This window comes from Arvicanthis niloticus, chromosome 16, assembly GCF_011762505.2.
Source record: "Arvicanthis niloticus isolate mArvNil1 chromosome 16, mArvNil1.pat.X, whole genome shotgun sequence".
In the NCBI taxonomy this organism is placed as follows: Eukaryota; Metazoa; Chordata; class Mammalia; order Rodentia; family Muridae; genus Arvicanthis; species Arvicanthis niloticus.
In genome coordinates, this window is record NC_047673.1 from 14,231,671 (window position 1) to 14,248,998 (window position 17,328).

Below are 17,328 nucleotides of genomic sequence, written 5' to 3' on the forward strand. Positions count from 1 at the left end.
AGAAGTTCTGATGAAAGTTGAAATTTTAAAAGGAGTTAACTTCAAGTAATAAAATGATGTGGTGGTTTGAATATGCTTAGCCCAGGGAGTGGCACTATTAGGAGGTGTGGTCTTGTTATAGAAGGTGTTGCCTTGTTGGCGGAAATACATCACTGTAGGGGTGGGCTTTGAGATTCTCTTCTTAGCTGCCTGAAGACAGCCTTCTCTTGACTGCCTTTCTATCAAGGTGAAGAACTCTTGGCTCCTTCTCCTTCACCCTATCTGCCTGGATGCTGCCATGCATTTTGCCGTGATGATAATGGACTGGAGCTCTGAACCTGTAAGCCAGCCCCAATTAAATGTCGTCCCTTATTATGAGTTGCTTTGGTCATGGTGGCTCTTCACAGCAATGGGAACCCTAACTAGGACAAATGAAACCTGGATTTTTTCTTTTTTTTCTGCATAAGATTTACCCACATGCAACTGAAGAGTAATTAGAACTAATTAAGACCTAAAATAAACATACACTTGCAGGTTACTCACTCAATGGTTTTTAAGTCAGCATATTAACATTATCAAGAAAATAACTCATTTAAGGATATTCTCATCACTGCCTGTGCAACAATTTCATGAACCCGGAAACCAACTCACGTTGTCATAGCTGATCATGGCAACAAGTACACGATGACATACCTCATTCTCTTGGACGCTGTCTTCCTCCAAAATACATTTATCTAGGTTGATTTCAAACTTTATCGCTCTCTAGAATAAGCAAGAAAAAAGTATTACCTTAACAGTTCAAGAAAGCCTTCAAAATATAACCCCTGAGGCCAATTCATGTTGACACCATACATGCATACATAAATACATACATATATACATACATACATATGATACAATACATAAGACATAACATACACCATACATAAGATCATTAGTGTAGCACCATACAATAGGATATTCCATAAAACAGTGGAAGCAGGAAATCATACAGGCAACCTAGATTGTAAAGCACACAGTAGGGCTATTACATAAGACAATGGTAGCAGGGAATCATACAGGCAACCTAGATTGTAAAGCACACAGTAGGGCTATTACATAAGACAGTGGTAGCAGGGAATCATATTGGCAACCTGGATAGTAAAACATGAACCCAATCATCTTTCTAATGTGCAAGCAAAAGACAGGAATGTTTAGAGCCTAACTTTATAGCTCTGCTTTTGAATTTTATACTTTTATCTTCTGAAGCCCAATTTGTTTCAAGTCTCTCTTGATATTCTAAAAGTTTAGAGAAAAACATAATTCCATCACCTCATATTGATTATATATTCATGTCTAAATCCATATTGGTGTATATTTCTATAGGTTGATTTTTACAGTGAATCTGATGAAACACTTTAGAATGAAACATTTTTTTTGCCAGAAAAGTTAATGATAATTAGTGAAAAAGTGCATACAATATCCATTGGATTAAAATAGTCATGTATTTAACACTGGCATTTTCATGAACAATAAATTGTACTCTGTGACAAAATGCTCATTGCTCCAGTGCAATTTAACCCAATCCAATTCAAATGCATGGTTTTCTTTTGCAGTGCTGGAGATCAAATTAGGACTTTGTACATGTCAGGTGACTGCTTCAACACCGAGTCCCATCTTGGACTTAGAATGTAATTGTGACAACAAGGTGTGTATGTGTATGTGTGTCCTTTTGGAAGCCTATAGAGTGGACGATTTTCATGCAGGGGTAGCCAGACTAGACTGTGACACTGGATGTGGGCCCTGAGCTAGACTTCAGAGAAGGCTGTGAAGGATCTGGCTGGTTGGACAGTTACAATTCTACAAATTCTTATGGAGCCATCTCTGCTCTCTGTGACCCATACCCATACACAACAAAGAACACAGTAGGCATGGCCCAAAGGACTTGGCTGGCATAGAGCTTACACTGTCCTGGGGTAGGCTAGGTAACAATGAGTTTGCAAATTAACAACATGATTGCAATCAAGTCTTACATGCACAGGGAACATAAGCTGGCAAGATGGCTCAGCAGGCAAAAGCACTTGTCATGAATGCTTGGGGACCAAGGATCCCTGGTGGAGGGAGACGATCAATTCCCCAAAGCTGTTCTCTGACCTCCACATATGTCCTGTAGTTCATGCACACCTGTACTAATTACATACATGTATCAAGCACACATACAACAATCAATCAGTTAATTAATCAGTTTTTAAGGGAAATAAGTGCTAGTGGTATAGGCCTATGATCCAAATGTCCCAGGGCAAAGCCAGGAGTGTCTGGAGGTGAAGGCCATCTTTAGTGACATGAAATCCTCTCTCAAACAAAATTGAAGAGAAAGTAGGATAAGGGGGTGGAAAACAAGCAGGAGGTGAAAGTAAAGCATGAAAAATTACTTGGCATTCGATTTTGGGCCTGGACACTGGACCTTAACACAAGAAGGTTCAAGGAAAACATTTTCCATGCCTTGGGAACAGCAGGGTTGAGTCCCTAGAGTGGCTGTGTGATCCCCAGGTCTCTAACTGAGCTTGTCCAGGATAGAGCTTTTCATTGTCCCTGTCCCTCACAAAAAGTGGGTTTCCAGACTCCAGCTTCCAGTCAAGGGAGAGTACTGGGATCATATTGACTTACCTACCTTAAACAACCACAACCACATTCGATATCAGACACGAACAGGAACCAGTGAGATGAACCCAGCAACTCCCCCTGCCTATGTCCTGACAGTTTGCTTGGCTGGGAAAGTGTTGTATTGATAAGACAAGGCTGAGAACGTGGGGTTTCCCAGGTCGCTAGAGTTTGAAGGACAGAGCCCCAATGAGGAGAGGGCCCTGGCACAAGAGAAGCAGAGCTCACACCAATGCTGCTCACACCAATGCTGGTGGGAATGTAAGGGCCACTTTGCTAACAAATGCGGCAGTTTCTTAAACAACTAAATACAGCTGGGACCATAGCTCAGTTGGCAAAGGGTTTGCCTTGTGAGCATTGAAGACAGTTCGATCCACTGTAAGTATTTAAAAATAGCAGGGCAAAGTGGCACATGCTTATAAACCCAGTGCTGGGAAGGCAAAGGCAAATTCCCGGGGCTTACAAGTCTAGCAAACTTGGCCAGCCCCAGCCCAGTGAAAGACTCCACCCTAAAAATATAAGGTTCACGACTCCTAAGGAACAGCGCTTGAGGTTGACCTCCGGCATCCACATACATGCACACACGTGTGCATGCACCAGTCAAGCATGATGGCAAATGATTGGAATTCCAACTACTCAAAAGGATAAGGCAAGATGATCATGAGTTATTCAGGAAGAAGTAGTGATACGTATAGTGAGTCCTTCATGGATGGCTTTAAGTCGAATGTATAGTGAAGCCTTTATGTCTGGCTTTAAGTGAAATGTCTCAGCAAAGCCTTTGCTGTTTGGGTCAATCAGTAGAGGATGAGAAATTGTTTTGAGACTATGTGAACCTTGAAGAAATGTTGTCTCTCTAGAGGATCTGCACCTGGTGCCACGTGAGAGCTTGCAGCTACACAAACCTTGGTCCTAAGACACTCCTGGCAAACCTGGAGTTCTTACTTTTGATTATGGCTAGCCATGGTCAGAAGGACTGTGTAAGTTGTCTGCTCTCTCGGGCAGCAAGGGCAATATAACTTCAGCAGATGGAACCTTTCCCAGTCCCAGTTAACCTTATATGTTTGAATAAAGTGGCTAGAGTGAGCTAGCTGGGTGTCAGACTTTCCCAAAAAGGCTGAAGGCCTCTGCTCCTCTGGAAAATGAAGGCTTAGCACCTCGGCGAGTTTCTCTCTACTGCAGCACCTATGACCGACATCAATCAATACGACAGGAAGATCTTGAGTTTATGGCCATTCTGGACAATGCGATGAAGTCCTGTCTCTTCTAATAAAAATAACTAAACAGCTCAGTGTTAGTGCACTTGCCTAGAATATGTGAGGGTCTGGGTTCAATTCCTAGAATTGCAAAAGGGGGGAAATTAAACATAATGCCTACTAGATGGTCCTGCCATCCCAGGCCAATGTAGTCACACCAGAGTAAGAAGAGATGTGCCTGTCACTTTAAGATTTGGCTTTGAAGGCTGGGAGGTGGCTCAGCAGGTAAGAGTACCTGCTGCCTAAGCAAGAGAACCTGCATTGAAAGTCTGGGTGTGGGCTGGAGAGATGGCTCAGAGGTTATAGAGCACCCTTAACTACCCTTCCAAATGTCCTGAGTTCAATTCCCAGCAACCACATGGTGGCTCACAACCATCTGTAATGGGATCCAATGCACTCTTCTGGTGTGTGTCTGAAGACAGCTACAGTGTACTCACATAAATAAAAATAAATAAATAAATATTTTTTTAAAAAAAGAAAAAAAAGAAAGTCTGGGCGTGGCTCTGTGTGCCTGTAAATGCAACACTGGAAAACAGAAACAAGCAATCCTGGAGCTTGCTGGATAGCCAGCCTAGCTAAAATCATTCAGCTTCAGGATTAGTTGAGGACCCTGTCCCAAGAAACTGTACTGAGACTGTACCCTAACATGCAAGAGAGCGCCCAGGATGACATACAATGCCCATCATGGTCCCAGATGTTTGCAATAGCCAAGAGCTGGAAATTACATAAATATCCACCTATTGTTGAGTTGACAATAAGGTTTGATATATCTATGTACTGGAATACACTCAGCTGTGACAAGGGGTAATAAATTACACAAGCACCATAGCTGAGACTCAACACTATTAAACATGATGATGCTTTCTGTTGCATGAAGGAAGCCAGCAGAAAGGAGCACTAAGGGATGATGGTATTTATATGCTTGCTCACGTCTACAAAATGCTAACTAATCCATTGTGACAGAAGGCTCAAGAGCAATTGGCTAGAGAAGATGTGGGAGAGGAAACTGCCAGAAACAGAAGAGAGGAACTGACCAAAGAGCATCTGAGCTTTAGAGAAGGTCCCCAGTGACTGAGTGACACAGCAGGAGGTCAGACCTGCCCTTGACCCCTGGGGCTGGAGCACTCTTACTCAGAAGCACACAAACCTCTGGCAACAGCCATTTATTTCTACCTGCTTCAAGACGTCTTCCTCCGGTGCATCAGAGCCGGAGGGCGGGTGACTCCTCTTCACCAAATAGGTTCTACAACTGAGGTCTGCGTTCTCCTACAATACAGATTCCACACAGCCATTGAGATCGGCTCTGAAGCTACTTACCGCAGGGAGAATTCGGAATTTCAGTTTCATTTTAAAACTACTCTAAGAATGAATGTGCTCTCGTTTTAATCCTAGGTGTGTTGGTTTGGGGCTGCTGCTGACTGCCTGCAGCAGCTGACCACAATTTGCCTCCTGCTTCAGCAGAGGCATGGTTTTGCCAGCTCCAGATAGTTTCTGCAACTGTGTGACTTTTGGAATTCTGGGAACTTTTCCAAGGGTATATAATGTGAGGACCCCATAGGCATGGTTGTTGGTTGTTTGGGGTCGGGGAGGGAGGCTTTGGGTGCAGTTTGCTAATAGTTGTGTTCAAAGAAGAAACAAGAAATAAATTAGATTCAGGGATCTCTCTCCCTCTCCCTTTCCTTTTCCCTCTCCCTCTCCCTCCCTCCCTCCTTCCCTCCCTCTCTCCCTCTCTCCCCCACCTCTATCCTTCTTTCCCTCCTATCCAGTGATAGGGAGTTTATCCAGGGGGATAAAGGGTGGGACAAAGAAGACCCCATAGAGTAGCAAAAGCAAGCTACATCTTCCCGACTGCCCGTCTCTGACAGTATGAAGAGCTAGTCACAAGCACCACAAAGCCCTCTCCAGTCCTCCTTTACCTTGGGATTGACTTAGTTTTCACCAAATGCTTCTTTCAGACTCTCTAGAAATGCCTGCTCAGCACACATAAGATCCTGCGTTTGAGCCCCAGTACCAAAAATTTTTTAAACGTCAGGAACAAGAGGAGGGTGGGGAGAATGCCTGCTATTCAGCTTTTCTGGACTACCACATAAAGCTTATGGTGGCGGCCCAAGGCTCCACACCACAAACGAAGCTCGGCTCTGGAGATGCCCACCTCTTACATCCAGCACAGGCCTCTGTATGGCTCACTTAGAACAGGCCACATAGCTCAGAGTTTCTAAAGTCCACCCCTCTTCTTAGGCCATTCCCCACCCCCACCCCATCAATTTCTTCCACATAAGCCTGCATCCCACTCGGTCTTCCCATCTTTGCTCCTATGGGGCTTGACTATGGCAGTCTTAATCCATTATCCTTCCATACATGTGTGCTTGTGAGTAGGTCTGCATCTGCTAGGAGGCAGATATGCCAGAGGCATCCTCTTAGCTTGTCTTGGTACAGCTGAGTGACTTGGGAGGAGTTCCTGCATTTTCTGTTCTAGGACATAAATAAGGTCCACTGGAAACCCTCCACTCCCGATCACTTAGATTAGTATGTGTGCATGCACTTGGAGGTAGAAGAAGGCTGGAGGAGGCAGATCTGCAACAGCAGCATGGCAGTCTGTTCCCCTAACTGTGCTAGGTGAGCTCTGCATAGCCCCACAGGCAAAAAAAAAAAAAAAAAAAAAAAAAAAAAAAAAAAAAAAACAACCCAGAGGGCTGTAGATATTCCTAGCGTTGGAATCCCTGTAATGTTTTTACAGAGCAGGATAGATGCAGGCTGCCTAAGTCATCCACTGAAGACACTGTCATCTGCTGCAAGTCTAGAAACCTGAAAGATAGAAGGTTGAGCTGTCTTCAGACACACCAGAAGAGCGCAGCAGACCCCATTACAGATGGTTGTGAGCCACCATGTGCTTGCTGGGAATTGAACTCAGGACCTCTGGAAGAGCAGTCAGTGCTCTTATCTGCTGAGCCATCTCTCCAGCTCATTACTTTTAATATCTAGTCATTTCATCATGTCTAAATTGATAGATCAATGTTCACTGTAGTAGGGTGAGCTTACCTTCAGCTCTCTCCCCATTTTCTTTTTGATTTCCTTCATGTCATTGTGGTACTGTTGGCGGATTTCCTCCAGCTGTTTCCAGTATTCCTGAAAGGCAAAGCCAAACTAAAGCTTGAAAATAGTCTCTACATAGCCTACAATTTTAGAAACATGTAATATAAGTAATCATTAGAAGATAAGTTATGCCGGGCAGTGGTGGTGCACGCCTTTAATCCCAGCACTTGGGAGGCACAGGCAGGCGGATTTCTGAGTTGGAGGCCAGCCTGGTCTACAGAGTGAGCTCCAGGACAGCCAGGGCTACACAGAGAAACCCTGTCTTGAAAAACCAAAAAAAAAAAAAAAAAAAAAAAAAGAAGAAGAAGAAGAAGAAGAAGAAGAAGAAGAAGAAGAAGAAGAAGAAGAAGAAGAAGAGGTATTTCTAAATGTAATGATATGCTCATTTTGGCTGTGGTACTTCATAGTCTGCCAGGCTATGGTACACTGTGTGGGACACAGTATGGAACACTGTATGAAACTCTGTGTGAGACACTGCATGGAGCACTGTATGAGACACTGTATGAGACACTGTGTGGAACACTGCATGGAGCACTGTGTGGGACACTGCATGGAGCACTGTGTGAAACACTGCATGGAGCACTGTATGAGACACTGTGTGGGACACTGTGTGAGACACTGCATGGAGCACTGTATGAGACACTGTATGAGACACTGTGTGGAACACTGCATGGAGCACTGTGTGGGACACTGCATGGAGCACTGTGTGAGACACTGCATGGAGCACTGTATGAGACACTGCGTGGGACACTGTGTGAGACACTGCATGGAACACTGTATGGAGCACTGTGTGGGACACTGCATGGAGCACTGTGTGAGACACTGTGTGGGACACTGTGTGAGACACTGCATGGAGCACTGTATGAGACACTGTATGAGACACTGTGTGGGACACTGTGTGGAACACTGTATGGAGCACTGTGTGGGACACTGCATGGAGCACTGTGTGGGACACTGCATGGAGCACTGTGTGGGACACTGCATGGAGCACTGTGTGGGACACTGCATGGAACACTGTGTGGGACACTGCATGGAGCACTGTGTGGGACACTGCATGGAGCACTGTGTGGGACACTGCATGGAGCACTGTGTGGGACACTGCATGGAGCACTGTGTGGTACACTGCATGGATCACTGTGTGGGACACTGCATGGAGCACTGTGTGGGACACTGCATGGAGCACTGTGTGGGACACTGCATGGAACACTGTGTGGGACACTGCATGGAGCACTGTATGGGACACTGCATGGGGCAGAGATCTTTGTTTATTACAGTCCCAAATCAGGTGCAGCTACTCTGCATATTCCATTTCTTCATTAATTGAATGTGTTGCTCCTCAAAATATATGTTAAAGCCAGGGTGCACACCTTTAGTTCTAACTACATGAAAGAGTCAAATGGGAAAATCAAGCAGAGTTCAAGAGTTCAAGACTAGCCTGGGGAAACATGCAGACTTCACTCACCATCATCACCATCATCATCCTCATCATCCTCATCATCATCCTCACCATCACCATCATCTGCACTGAAGTCCTACTACCCAGCGCCTCAGAATGTGACTATTTTGATCACAGGATCTTCACAGATGCCTTTAGGTAAAGTGAAGTCACGTTGGAGTAGAGTAGCCCCTCAATCAATCTGAGTAGACTCCTTTTTGAGAAAATGAGCACCACCCACTCCCACCCACTAGGGACTTAGCTACTTGGTGTGGACCCAGGGTCCCTCTAGTTCCTCTTGCCAAGACCTTCCAGCCTTTCATGCTACCATCTCCAGTCCTCTGTGACTCCACCTATTCACAGAACCTCTCTCCACTGGGAACCCAAGGCTGCTCACTAGGCTGGGACTCAGGTAGGGGGCTTCCTCCTCCTGATGCTCATACAGTCTCTCCAGACTTACCCTTAGTCCGGCAGCGGCTGCCCACAGAAACTTCTCCTCTCAGAGCACCTCCATACACTTGGGACTTGGCCTCTTGGTGCAAACCCAGGATCTTCTCCCCCCTCTTTCCCATAGCTTCTCTAATCCTTTCCTTCCAGCCCATCTCTACTTCTCCGTGACTCCATGCTGACCTGCAGCTCTAGCAGAGAGAGCCCACAGCCCCACACTTGGCTAGGACTCAGACTGAACAACAGTCACCAAAGAACCGAACACCCACCCAAGAAGACTAGACAAGAAATCTACACCAAGAAGCACCTTACACATCGTAACTCCAGATGCCTAGATCCCAGCACAAACTCACACATGTGAACAACCAAGACAATATGACATCTCCAGAAGCCAGCAACCCTACTGTGTGTGCTCAGGCTTCGGGCACATGACTACACACATTAGTTCTTCCCGTCAGCCTCCAAACACATGATACAATATTACTGTTTTACATTTGTGCTTCACTATGATCGAACTAATAAAATCACCCTAATTAATGATGGACAGTCACTTTATCAAACGCTTGTGAACTTGGCTCTGTGTGTCCCTAGGGATGCTGGAAGCAATGTTGGCATATAACAACAACAAAAAAAGGCTGCAATCTGAAGGACCATGGCATATGCAAAATGGTAGAAAGAACTCAACCTGGTCCTTCATTTTGTTCTTCCTATACCGAAGCTCCTGGAATGTTGTCTCCTTCTGATGGCTTTGTAGCTTCTCTCTCTCGTTTGGATGTGGCTCCACAGAAGATGGACGAAGACCCTGTTAATTCAGTGAAATAATTTATGAGGCATACTCCCATATTCTGGCTTAACTTGAACTATTTACTCAAGTCGAGAAATATAGCACCAAGCAATCTGCATGGCAGACTTTATGGTCTCTTAATTAACCTCTGCTGAGGTTCAGCAGCCCCAGGGTGTGATAGAGAGAATAAGAACTTCAACTTTTGAACAATTCAAAATAACAGTGATATAAGCCAGGCCTAGTAGCCCATGTCTGTACTCCCCCACCCAGGAGGCTGAGGCAGGAGGATCAGCAAGAGCTTTAGGTTGGCTTGCTATACATAATGAATTCCAGGAGAGTCCTGGGCTGAACGGTGGTGGAATTCTGCCTATAAATAATACGTAAAGTAATGCTGGATGGCCTTGATTCCATAGAAGAATGAACTTGAACCCATATGGGAACAGAGAAGCCGTCAGGAAAGCCCTGAGCTCCCGTAGCCTTACTCACCAATTGTCTTTCCACTTTTAACTTATATTGTTGAGCTTCAAATTTCCTCTGAAGGTATGCAGCAGACCTGAGAAATAAGAACGTTCTGCTGAACACAATCCTCCTCTGCTTACTTTCTCCTTTCATTTTGTCTTCCTCCTCCTCTTCTTCCTTCTCCTCCTCCCCTTCCCTTCTTCCTCCTCCCCCCTTCCTCCTCTTCCCCCTCCTCCCCTTCCTCCTCCTCCCCCTCCTCTTTCTCTTCCCCTCCTCTACCACCTCCTCTTCCTCCTCCTCCTCCCCTCCCCTTTCTCCTCCCCTTTTTCCTCCTTCCCCTCTTCTTCCTTCCCCCCCTCTTTCTCTTCCCCTCCTCTTCCTCTTCCTTCTCCCCTCCCCTTCCTCCTCCTTCCCCTCCTCCTCTGCCTCCTCCTCTTTCTCCTCTTCCTTCCGCTCCTCCCCCTCCTCCTCCTCTTCTTGTCTTTTATGGTGCTGGGGATTGGCACATGCTCTAATGCTCAGCTCCAATACTCCCAGGCCCTAAATAACCCTTTTCACTAATAATCTCAGGCGCCAAACCTCAGTGATAGAACTCATAGTTAATCTGTACTTTGAAGTTCAAAGTTAAAGAATACAACTTCAAGAAAGAAAAGCTTTGGAATCAAGAGGACAAATTTTAAATAAAATGGTTTTTTTTTTTTTTTAAATAAAGAAAACAAGTGAATGAGGCAACGTCAGTCAAACACCTTGTGATAAAGGCAGAAGTTAGAGTTCTGAGACTGCAAACCCAAACTGGCAAAGATGGCCTAGCAAGCTCCAGAAGCTAGAGGAAGACAGGGCTCTTGTGAACAGACTCAATGAGTAAGGACGGTGCTGTCCACAAGGCCTGACACCTGCGTTCAACACCTCAGACCCACATGGTGGAAAGAAGACAAAACGCTGCTGTCTTATGATCTCCGTACACACGCACGCGCACACACCAGACAATTAATTTTAAAAAGAGGACGGGGGAATCTCAGTCAGGGATGCTGAGAGAGTAAAACAGAAAGATTCTCTAATCTAATGAGTTTTCTTTCTCCAAAGCAGGATTCAGTCTTTCTGTCCTCGGGTATGGTGAAGGGAAGGAAACAGGCAGACCGAGCTTTCCTGTAGCTTTGTGTGATGACTCATCTATAGCTCGCTGTTCTTCATTTCATATGGCTGCCTGGCTGTTCTATACATGTGCACACATGCACACGCGCGCACACACACACACACACACACACACACACACACACAAACTCCAGAAAGCAGGGCGCTCCTTGCCCTCTTGGGGAATCAAATAACCGATCTGTACAATTTTAACCTGAGACGGTGCTAAGTTGCTGTGGGAAACATCTATTCTTTGCCAGCCCGGTCCCGGTTAGGTCTGGTCACACCACTGTCAGCCATTTGCCTGTGTCCTATGCCCTCCACCTCCTCTCACCGTGTGATACACGGTCTCTAGGGGGCCCAGGCTGGCCTCACACTCAGTGTCCCTGCCTCAGTCCCCAGGTGCAGGGTTGCAGGCCTGTCATCAGGATGTACAGTATGATGGCTCGACTCCTTTTTAAAAGAATGTTCAAGACCCTCGGTAGAATTGTTGAAAACCAAAATAAAACAACTTGAGTTTTTAAAAAAATTCTCTAGACCATTCATATTGACAAAAGAAACATCAAATGAAGCTGCATCTTAGAGAAAGTCAGTGGACTTTGATATTCCACGCCAGCAGGACAATTGCTGACGAAGTGTCACAACGTATTTTCTCTGAGTAGAAAAACTATATTTCTACCAATATTTTATGTATTTCTAGCAACAATACATTTTAATTTTTATTTATTTACTTTTTTTTTTTTTTTTTTTTTTTTTTTAAGAAAGAGTCTCATGTATCACAGGCTAGCTTCAAACTCTAGAGCCGAAGATGGCCTTGTGTTCCTGATTCTATGGCTTCTGTCTGCTGAGTGCTGGGATTATACGCATGCGTTTTGTTACCAGGCTGGGAACTGAACCCATAACCTTGATCACATTAGGCAAGCACTGTACCCAGTGAGCTCTACATTTTGCTTTTGTAGAAAGGAAGAATTAAGGTGAAAATTGCACAGAAACAATCACTCACAATAATGAGAAATTAGCTAGACAGTCCTAGGAGCCTGGGCTGTGAGACCACGCCTATGCTGGTTAGCCTCTTGTCAACTTGACACTAACTGGGTCATCTGGAGAGAAATGCCTGCATCAGAATGGCTTGTGGGGAAGCCTGCTGTAGCGCTTTTTTTGTTTGTTTTGTTTTGGTTTTTTTTTTTTTTTGAGACAGGGTTTCTCTGTGTAGCCCTGGCTGTCCTGGAACTCACTCTGTAGACCAGGCTAGCCTTGAACTCAGAAATCCGCCTGCCTCTGCCTCCCAAGTGCTGGAATTAAAGGCGTGCGCCACCACCGCCCTGTCAACTGTAGCACTTTCTTGACTGATGCCTGATGTGAGCCTTTCCTGGACAGGTGGTCCTGGGATGTGTGAGAGAGCAGACTGAACAAGCCATGAACCTCATCCAGTAAGCAGCACTCCTCCATGTTCTCTGTTTCCCATGGGGTTCAGCCGTGCCTTCTCTCAGCGATGGACTGTGATGGGGATGTGTAGGCAGTGGACTTTTTCACCTCCCTAAGCAAGCTCAGCCTAGATCAGTGTTCCTCAACCTTCCTGGTGCCGCGACCCTTTCAGAAAGTTTCTCATGATGTGGTGACTTCCAAGCATAAAATTAGTTTCATTGCTCCTTCATAACTGTAAATTGTGCTGCTGTCGTGCATTGATATGTAAATCTCTGTGTTTTTCGATGGTTTTAAGGGCCATTCAGCCCTCCCCCAAAAGGGGTCTTGACCCCCAGGTTGAGAACCTCTAGATCCTAGCTGTCTATGCAATGTCAAAATAAACACAACAATGAAGGGCATTAGTTCTCTGTATAACTTGCCTCATTTTCCAGTTTCTTGTTTACATTTCCCTATCATAGCCTCCTTCCAGAGACTTTCTACGCCCTGTAAATCTGCACATGTGGCTACTGCTGCTTCTACCTTCTCCTTCTTATTATTCACTCCCCAGCCCCGTAGACACACTCAGTATCCTAGCATGTCAGCTGATTTTTTTTTTTTTTTTTTTTTGGTTTTTCGAGACAGGGTTTCTCTGTGTAGTCCTGGCTGTCCTGGAACTCACTCTGTAGACCAGGCTGGCCTCGAACTCAGAAATCCGCCTGTCTCTGCCTCCCAAGTGCTGGGATTAAAGGCGTGCGGCACCACTTGACACTCTAACTTGTTCTCCTGACTTATCGCCACTGACTTATAAACCACCACCAGCATTCTCTGAGTTACGTTTAGGTTCTTATGCTATTCTTTATCAGGTCCAAGATCCAAACTTCAGCTCCCAAGGGCTTTTGTGTTGGGAGCCGACTTTAGCAGAGAGCGGCTAGATCAACTTTGCAGCCATCTGGAACCATATACCCTGACGAAAGATTTGGTTTTCAATAGCCTACAACAGCTGAAGCACACTCTGATATCCCACATATTTTGTGTTGCTGTTTACTGGCCCCAGCTGCAAGGTGCACTTGGTGGCCATGCCTGCAAGGCATGCAGTTCACGTGCTGTCCACGTGCTATCTACACCATACATGCTTATAAGGCGCATGTGCTATCCACGCCTGCAAGGCATTGTGGTGCACGTGCTGTCCACGCTATAGACGCCTGTAAGGCTTACGTCATATCAACACCTGCAAGGCACGTGGTATCCACGCGCCTACAAGGCACGTGGCAAAAGCCTATAAATAGCTCAGAATTCCCTTCAATAAACAAGACTTGATCAGAATCTCTGTCTTGTCTCCATTCTTCGCGTCTCTTCCCCTTTATCCCCACTCTCTCTCTCGATAGACCCTGACCCTCGGACCGGAAAGGGCAGTACGGGCTGCAACACTTTTGCATTATAAATCTTAACATACAGTCCACTTTTACTATTACAGAGTAAACGTCATGCCACGCACGTACAAATATTCATATCTATCTCTCAGGACTCTCCCACTCTGCCCTTTCCCCGACTCCCCATCCCTTAACATCTGCAAGACGTAAGCTTTGATTCTGCCACTTCAAGCATCTCATCCTGTGAAGGAGCCCCACCTCTGAGCTAGACACACAACTTCTTAGGAACACCTGCCTATGCCCACATAACCGGGTGATTACTAGCCTACTGATACATTTATTTATATTTTCTGTTTATAGTCATTACAGTTATTGAAGTTTCTCCCACAAATGTCAGCAATAGGTCAAAACTCATGGTGTGAGGCACATGTAACAAATGCTTTTTATTTTTTTTTAATATATATCACGAAGAGAATGTGCTGGCTTTGCAACAAGGTTTGAGGTGAGCACATCTTACAGAGTGGTGTAAAAACCCCTTCACACTTATGAATCACATAAGGATCTGGATGCTCCTCTGTTTCTCCCATTCTATAAAGACTGAGCCAGGGTCTCTTCATGCTAGTCAAGGACAATCTGACAGCCATGAGCAACACACCAACCTTAAAGGGTTGGGCTTTTTAATTTTTATTTTATTTTTGACAGAGTATAACAAGACAGCTTTAGGCTTTTCTCTTTCAGGGTCAGACATAGCTGAGGTCTAGCACCTGTGATCCTTTTGCCTCAGCTTCCCAAGTGCTGGGGTCACAGGTGCAGTTGATGCCCTGCTAAGAATTAAATTTGGGGCCTGGAGAGACGCCTCAGTGGTTAAGAGCACTGACTGTTCTTCCAGAGGTCCTGAGTTCAATTCCCAGCAACCACATGGTGGCTCACAACCATCTGTAATGAGATCTGATGCCCTCTTGTATGTATGTCTGAAGACAGTGATAGTGTGACCACATACATAAAATAAATAAACCTTAAAAATGTGGGGGTTTTGTTATTTCATTTTTGTGATACTGGGGATGGAACTCAGGGTCTTGTGCCAGCTAGGCAAGCGGTATGCCACCAAGCTACACTCTCAGCCACCCACACAGGCTTTTTAATGACAAAGTTACAGGATCCTACCATGGACCACCTCTCCAACAAGCTGTGAGGCCGACGGCCATGTTCTCCATGTGAGCATGGGACTGAATTCTTCTTGAATGGACCTAGAAATCAAGTATATGTGTCAAAGACTTATCATCCAAAATCCCTACCAACATCTAGAGTCTCCCCCAAACCTACCTCAGGAGACAAGTATCGGGCAACACGAGTTTCTAAAAAGGGCCTTTTCAGAATGGAATTAATAGATGGTCGATCCTGAGGAGACACTCTAAAGAGCTGAGGTACCAAGGACTGTAGGTCAAGAGAGAAGTGGGGTGATATGGGAGCAACACGTCCTTGACAAATCTTCAGAACCAGATGGTGTAAGTTGTCACTCTCAAACTGAAAGGATAAAGATAACACATCAGAGACAAGCTAAGACTGGCAGATAAAGTAATAAATACACCAGGAAGCAAGAGCTGTCTGACTGTCCGTCTATCTGTCTATCTATCAATCATCTACCTACCTACCTACCTACATACATACCTAAATTCTGTCTGTCTATCTATCTAGCAATCATTTACCTACCTACCTACCTACATATATTCATTCATTCATTCATTCATTCATTCATTCATTCTGTCTGTCTGTCTGTCATTGTGCTTGGCATCAGCACAGGGCTTTGAGCATGCCAGGTAGATGCTCGAACCTTGAGCTACATCCCCAGGCTACACGCATTTCTAAGTTGCAGTGGAAAGCATTATGCTCTGCTCTATCCTGTCATCCACTGTCTGTTATAACAATGGAATCTTCAAGCAGTTAAGAGATCCTGTGTTACTTTTTTTTTAAGGGAGTCTTTTTTTTTCCTTTTTATTTATTTATTTTTATTTACATTTCAGATGCCATCCCCTTTCCCCTTTTCCCCTCCCTAGAAAACCCCTATCCCATGCCCCCTTTTCCTTTTTGCTTTTATACATTTAAAATGTTAACCAAAGGCTTTATACGTTTGGTAATTCTCAATCAGAAGTGTAACCCAATACCCAACCTAGATATATAAACTATCTTTGACTGGTGGAGACATGTGAACATCTGCCTCCATGCCCCCCCCCACTCTTTCTCTCTCTTTCTCTCTCTCATCACATAGCTTCACCCTTCCTGTTAAAATAAAACTTTTCTCTCAAAATGCAATTAGAGCATAATTATTCCTAATTGTGCCAGTGAGGTACAAGATAGTCCTAATACCCAGTCCATCATTTTGTTGACTAACCAGAACCTCTGTCATCTCTCCTAACTAAAACACTTAGTTTTGAACCTGGCTTTTTTCTTGGCTTTAGAATGAATGTCAGCTGACAACCATCCACTCAGATCTTTTTTCTCAAAGTAAATAGCCAGGATTGGCTATGAGACTATAGGTCTTCAACCCCATCAGAAATCCAGAATGACTGAGTTAACTGAAATTATGGGAAGCACTAAACATAGCTTCTAAAACTAAACCAATTTATAGAGACCGCTGAACACCTGGAAAGCCCCTATACTACCGAACGTTGGAGCATCAAATCTTCAGTCTTCTGGCCCAGAATCATCTGACAGACCTAGTGATGCAGAATTATTAAGGGCTGATTACTCTCTCTAGGCAGATATAATCAGTCAACTATTCTGCAAGTGTATCCTTTTCTGGACAGTAATTTGTCTGTAGATGGAGAGAGGCAATTCTTGCCTAGTGGCTGTCACTGCACAACTGGAGTAACTCCAAGGATGCTCAATTTCTTCTTAGAATCCACGACAGGAAGCTGTCAGGAGCAGACAGGTCTCTAATCAAAATGAACATTAATATAGAAATATTTGTAACGTCAATTCTATGGACTTCTGAGGTTTTGAAAACCAACTATCCATGTAAGGTAACCTAGACTGTTGTCTGTTAACTCCTCTCAGCTATTTCTAAATAAAATATGGAAAACACCCTAACAATAAACTCAAAGCCATGAATTTGCTATAGTCCCTTAACTCATAGGCTAACCATCCCAAATCAGTTTAAAAAGTTAAAGAAGGACTGGGTCTAAGCCTTGTATTCCTAAATGTGTTATACAGGCACAATGCCCATGAGAGTATCAATATTCATCTCACTTTTATATCAATAAGAAGCTCATACCAATGAAAACCTTAAATTTGAAATCAAAGTAAATTTTGTACCATTTAAGAAATTATAACTTC

At 44.6% G+C, this 17,328-nt stretch overlaps 1 protein-coding gene and 1 non-coding gene across 6 annotated transcripts in view; both read right to left on the reverse strand.

The window, feature by feature from the left end:
- The window catches only part of Nek5 (NIMA related kinase 5), a 60,734-nt gene that overhangs the window by 17,966 nt on the left and 25,440 nt on the right, over positions 1-17,328 (reverse strand). For all 5 annotated transcript variants that reach the window (XM_076913884.1, XM_076913883.1, XM_034520557.2 and 2 more), the window contains 7 exons: positions 15,319-15,519; positions 15,160-15,242; positions 10,118-10,184; positions 9,533-9,649; positions 6,912-6,998; positions 5,046-5,138; positions 673-741 (listed from right to left, as the gene is read on the reverse strand). In XM_076913884.1, the coding sequence (XP_076769999.1) occupies positions 673-741; positions 5,046-5,138; positions 6,912-6,998; positions 9,533-9,649; positions 10,118-10,184; positions 15,160-15,242; positions 15,319-15,519 (717 nt within the window). The remainder of the gene's footprint in view (positions 1-672; positions 742-5,045; positions 5,139-6,911; positions 6,999-9,532; positions 9,650-10,117; positions 10,185-15,159; positions 15,243-15,318; positions 15,520-17,328) is intronic.
- LOC117722100 (small nucleolar RNA U13) lies at positions 14,457-14,557 on the reverse strand. Its single transcript, XR_004608499.1, has one exon. It is a non-coding gene; the product is annotated as a small nucleolar RNA U13 (small nucleolar RNA).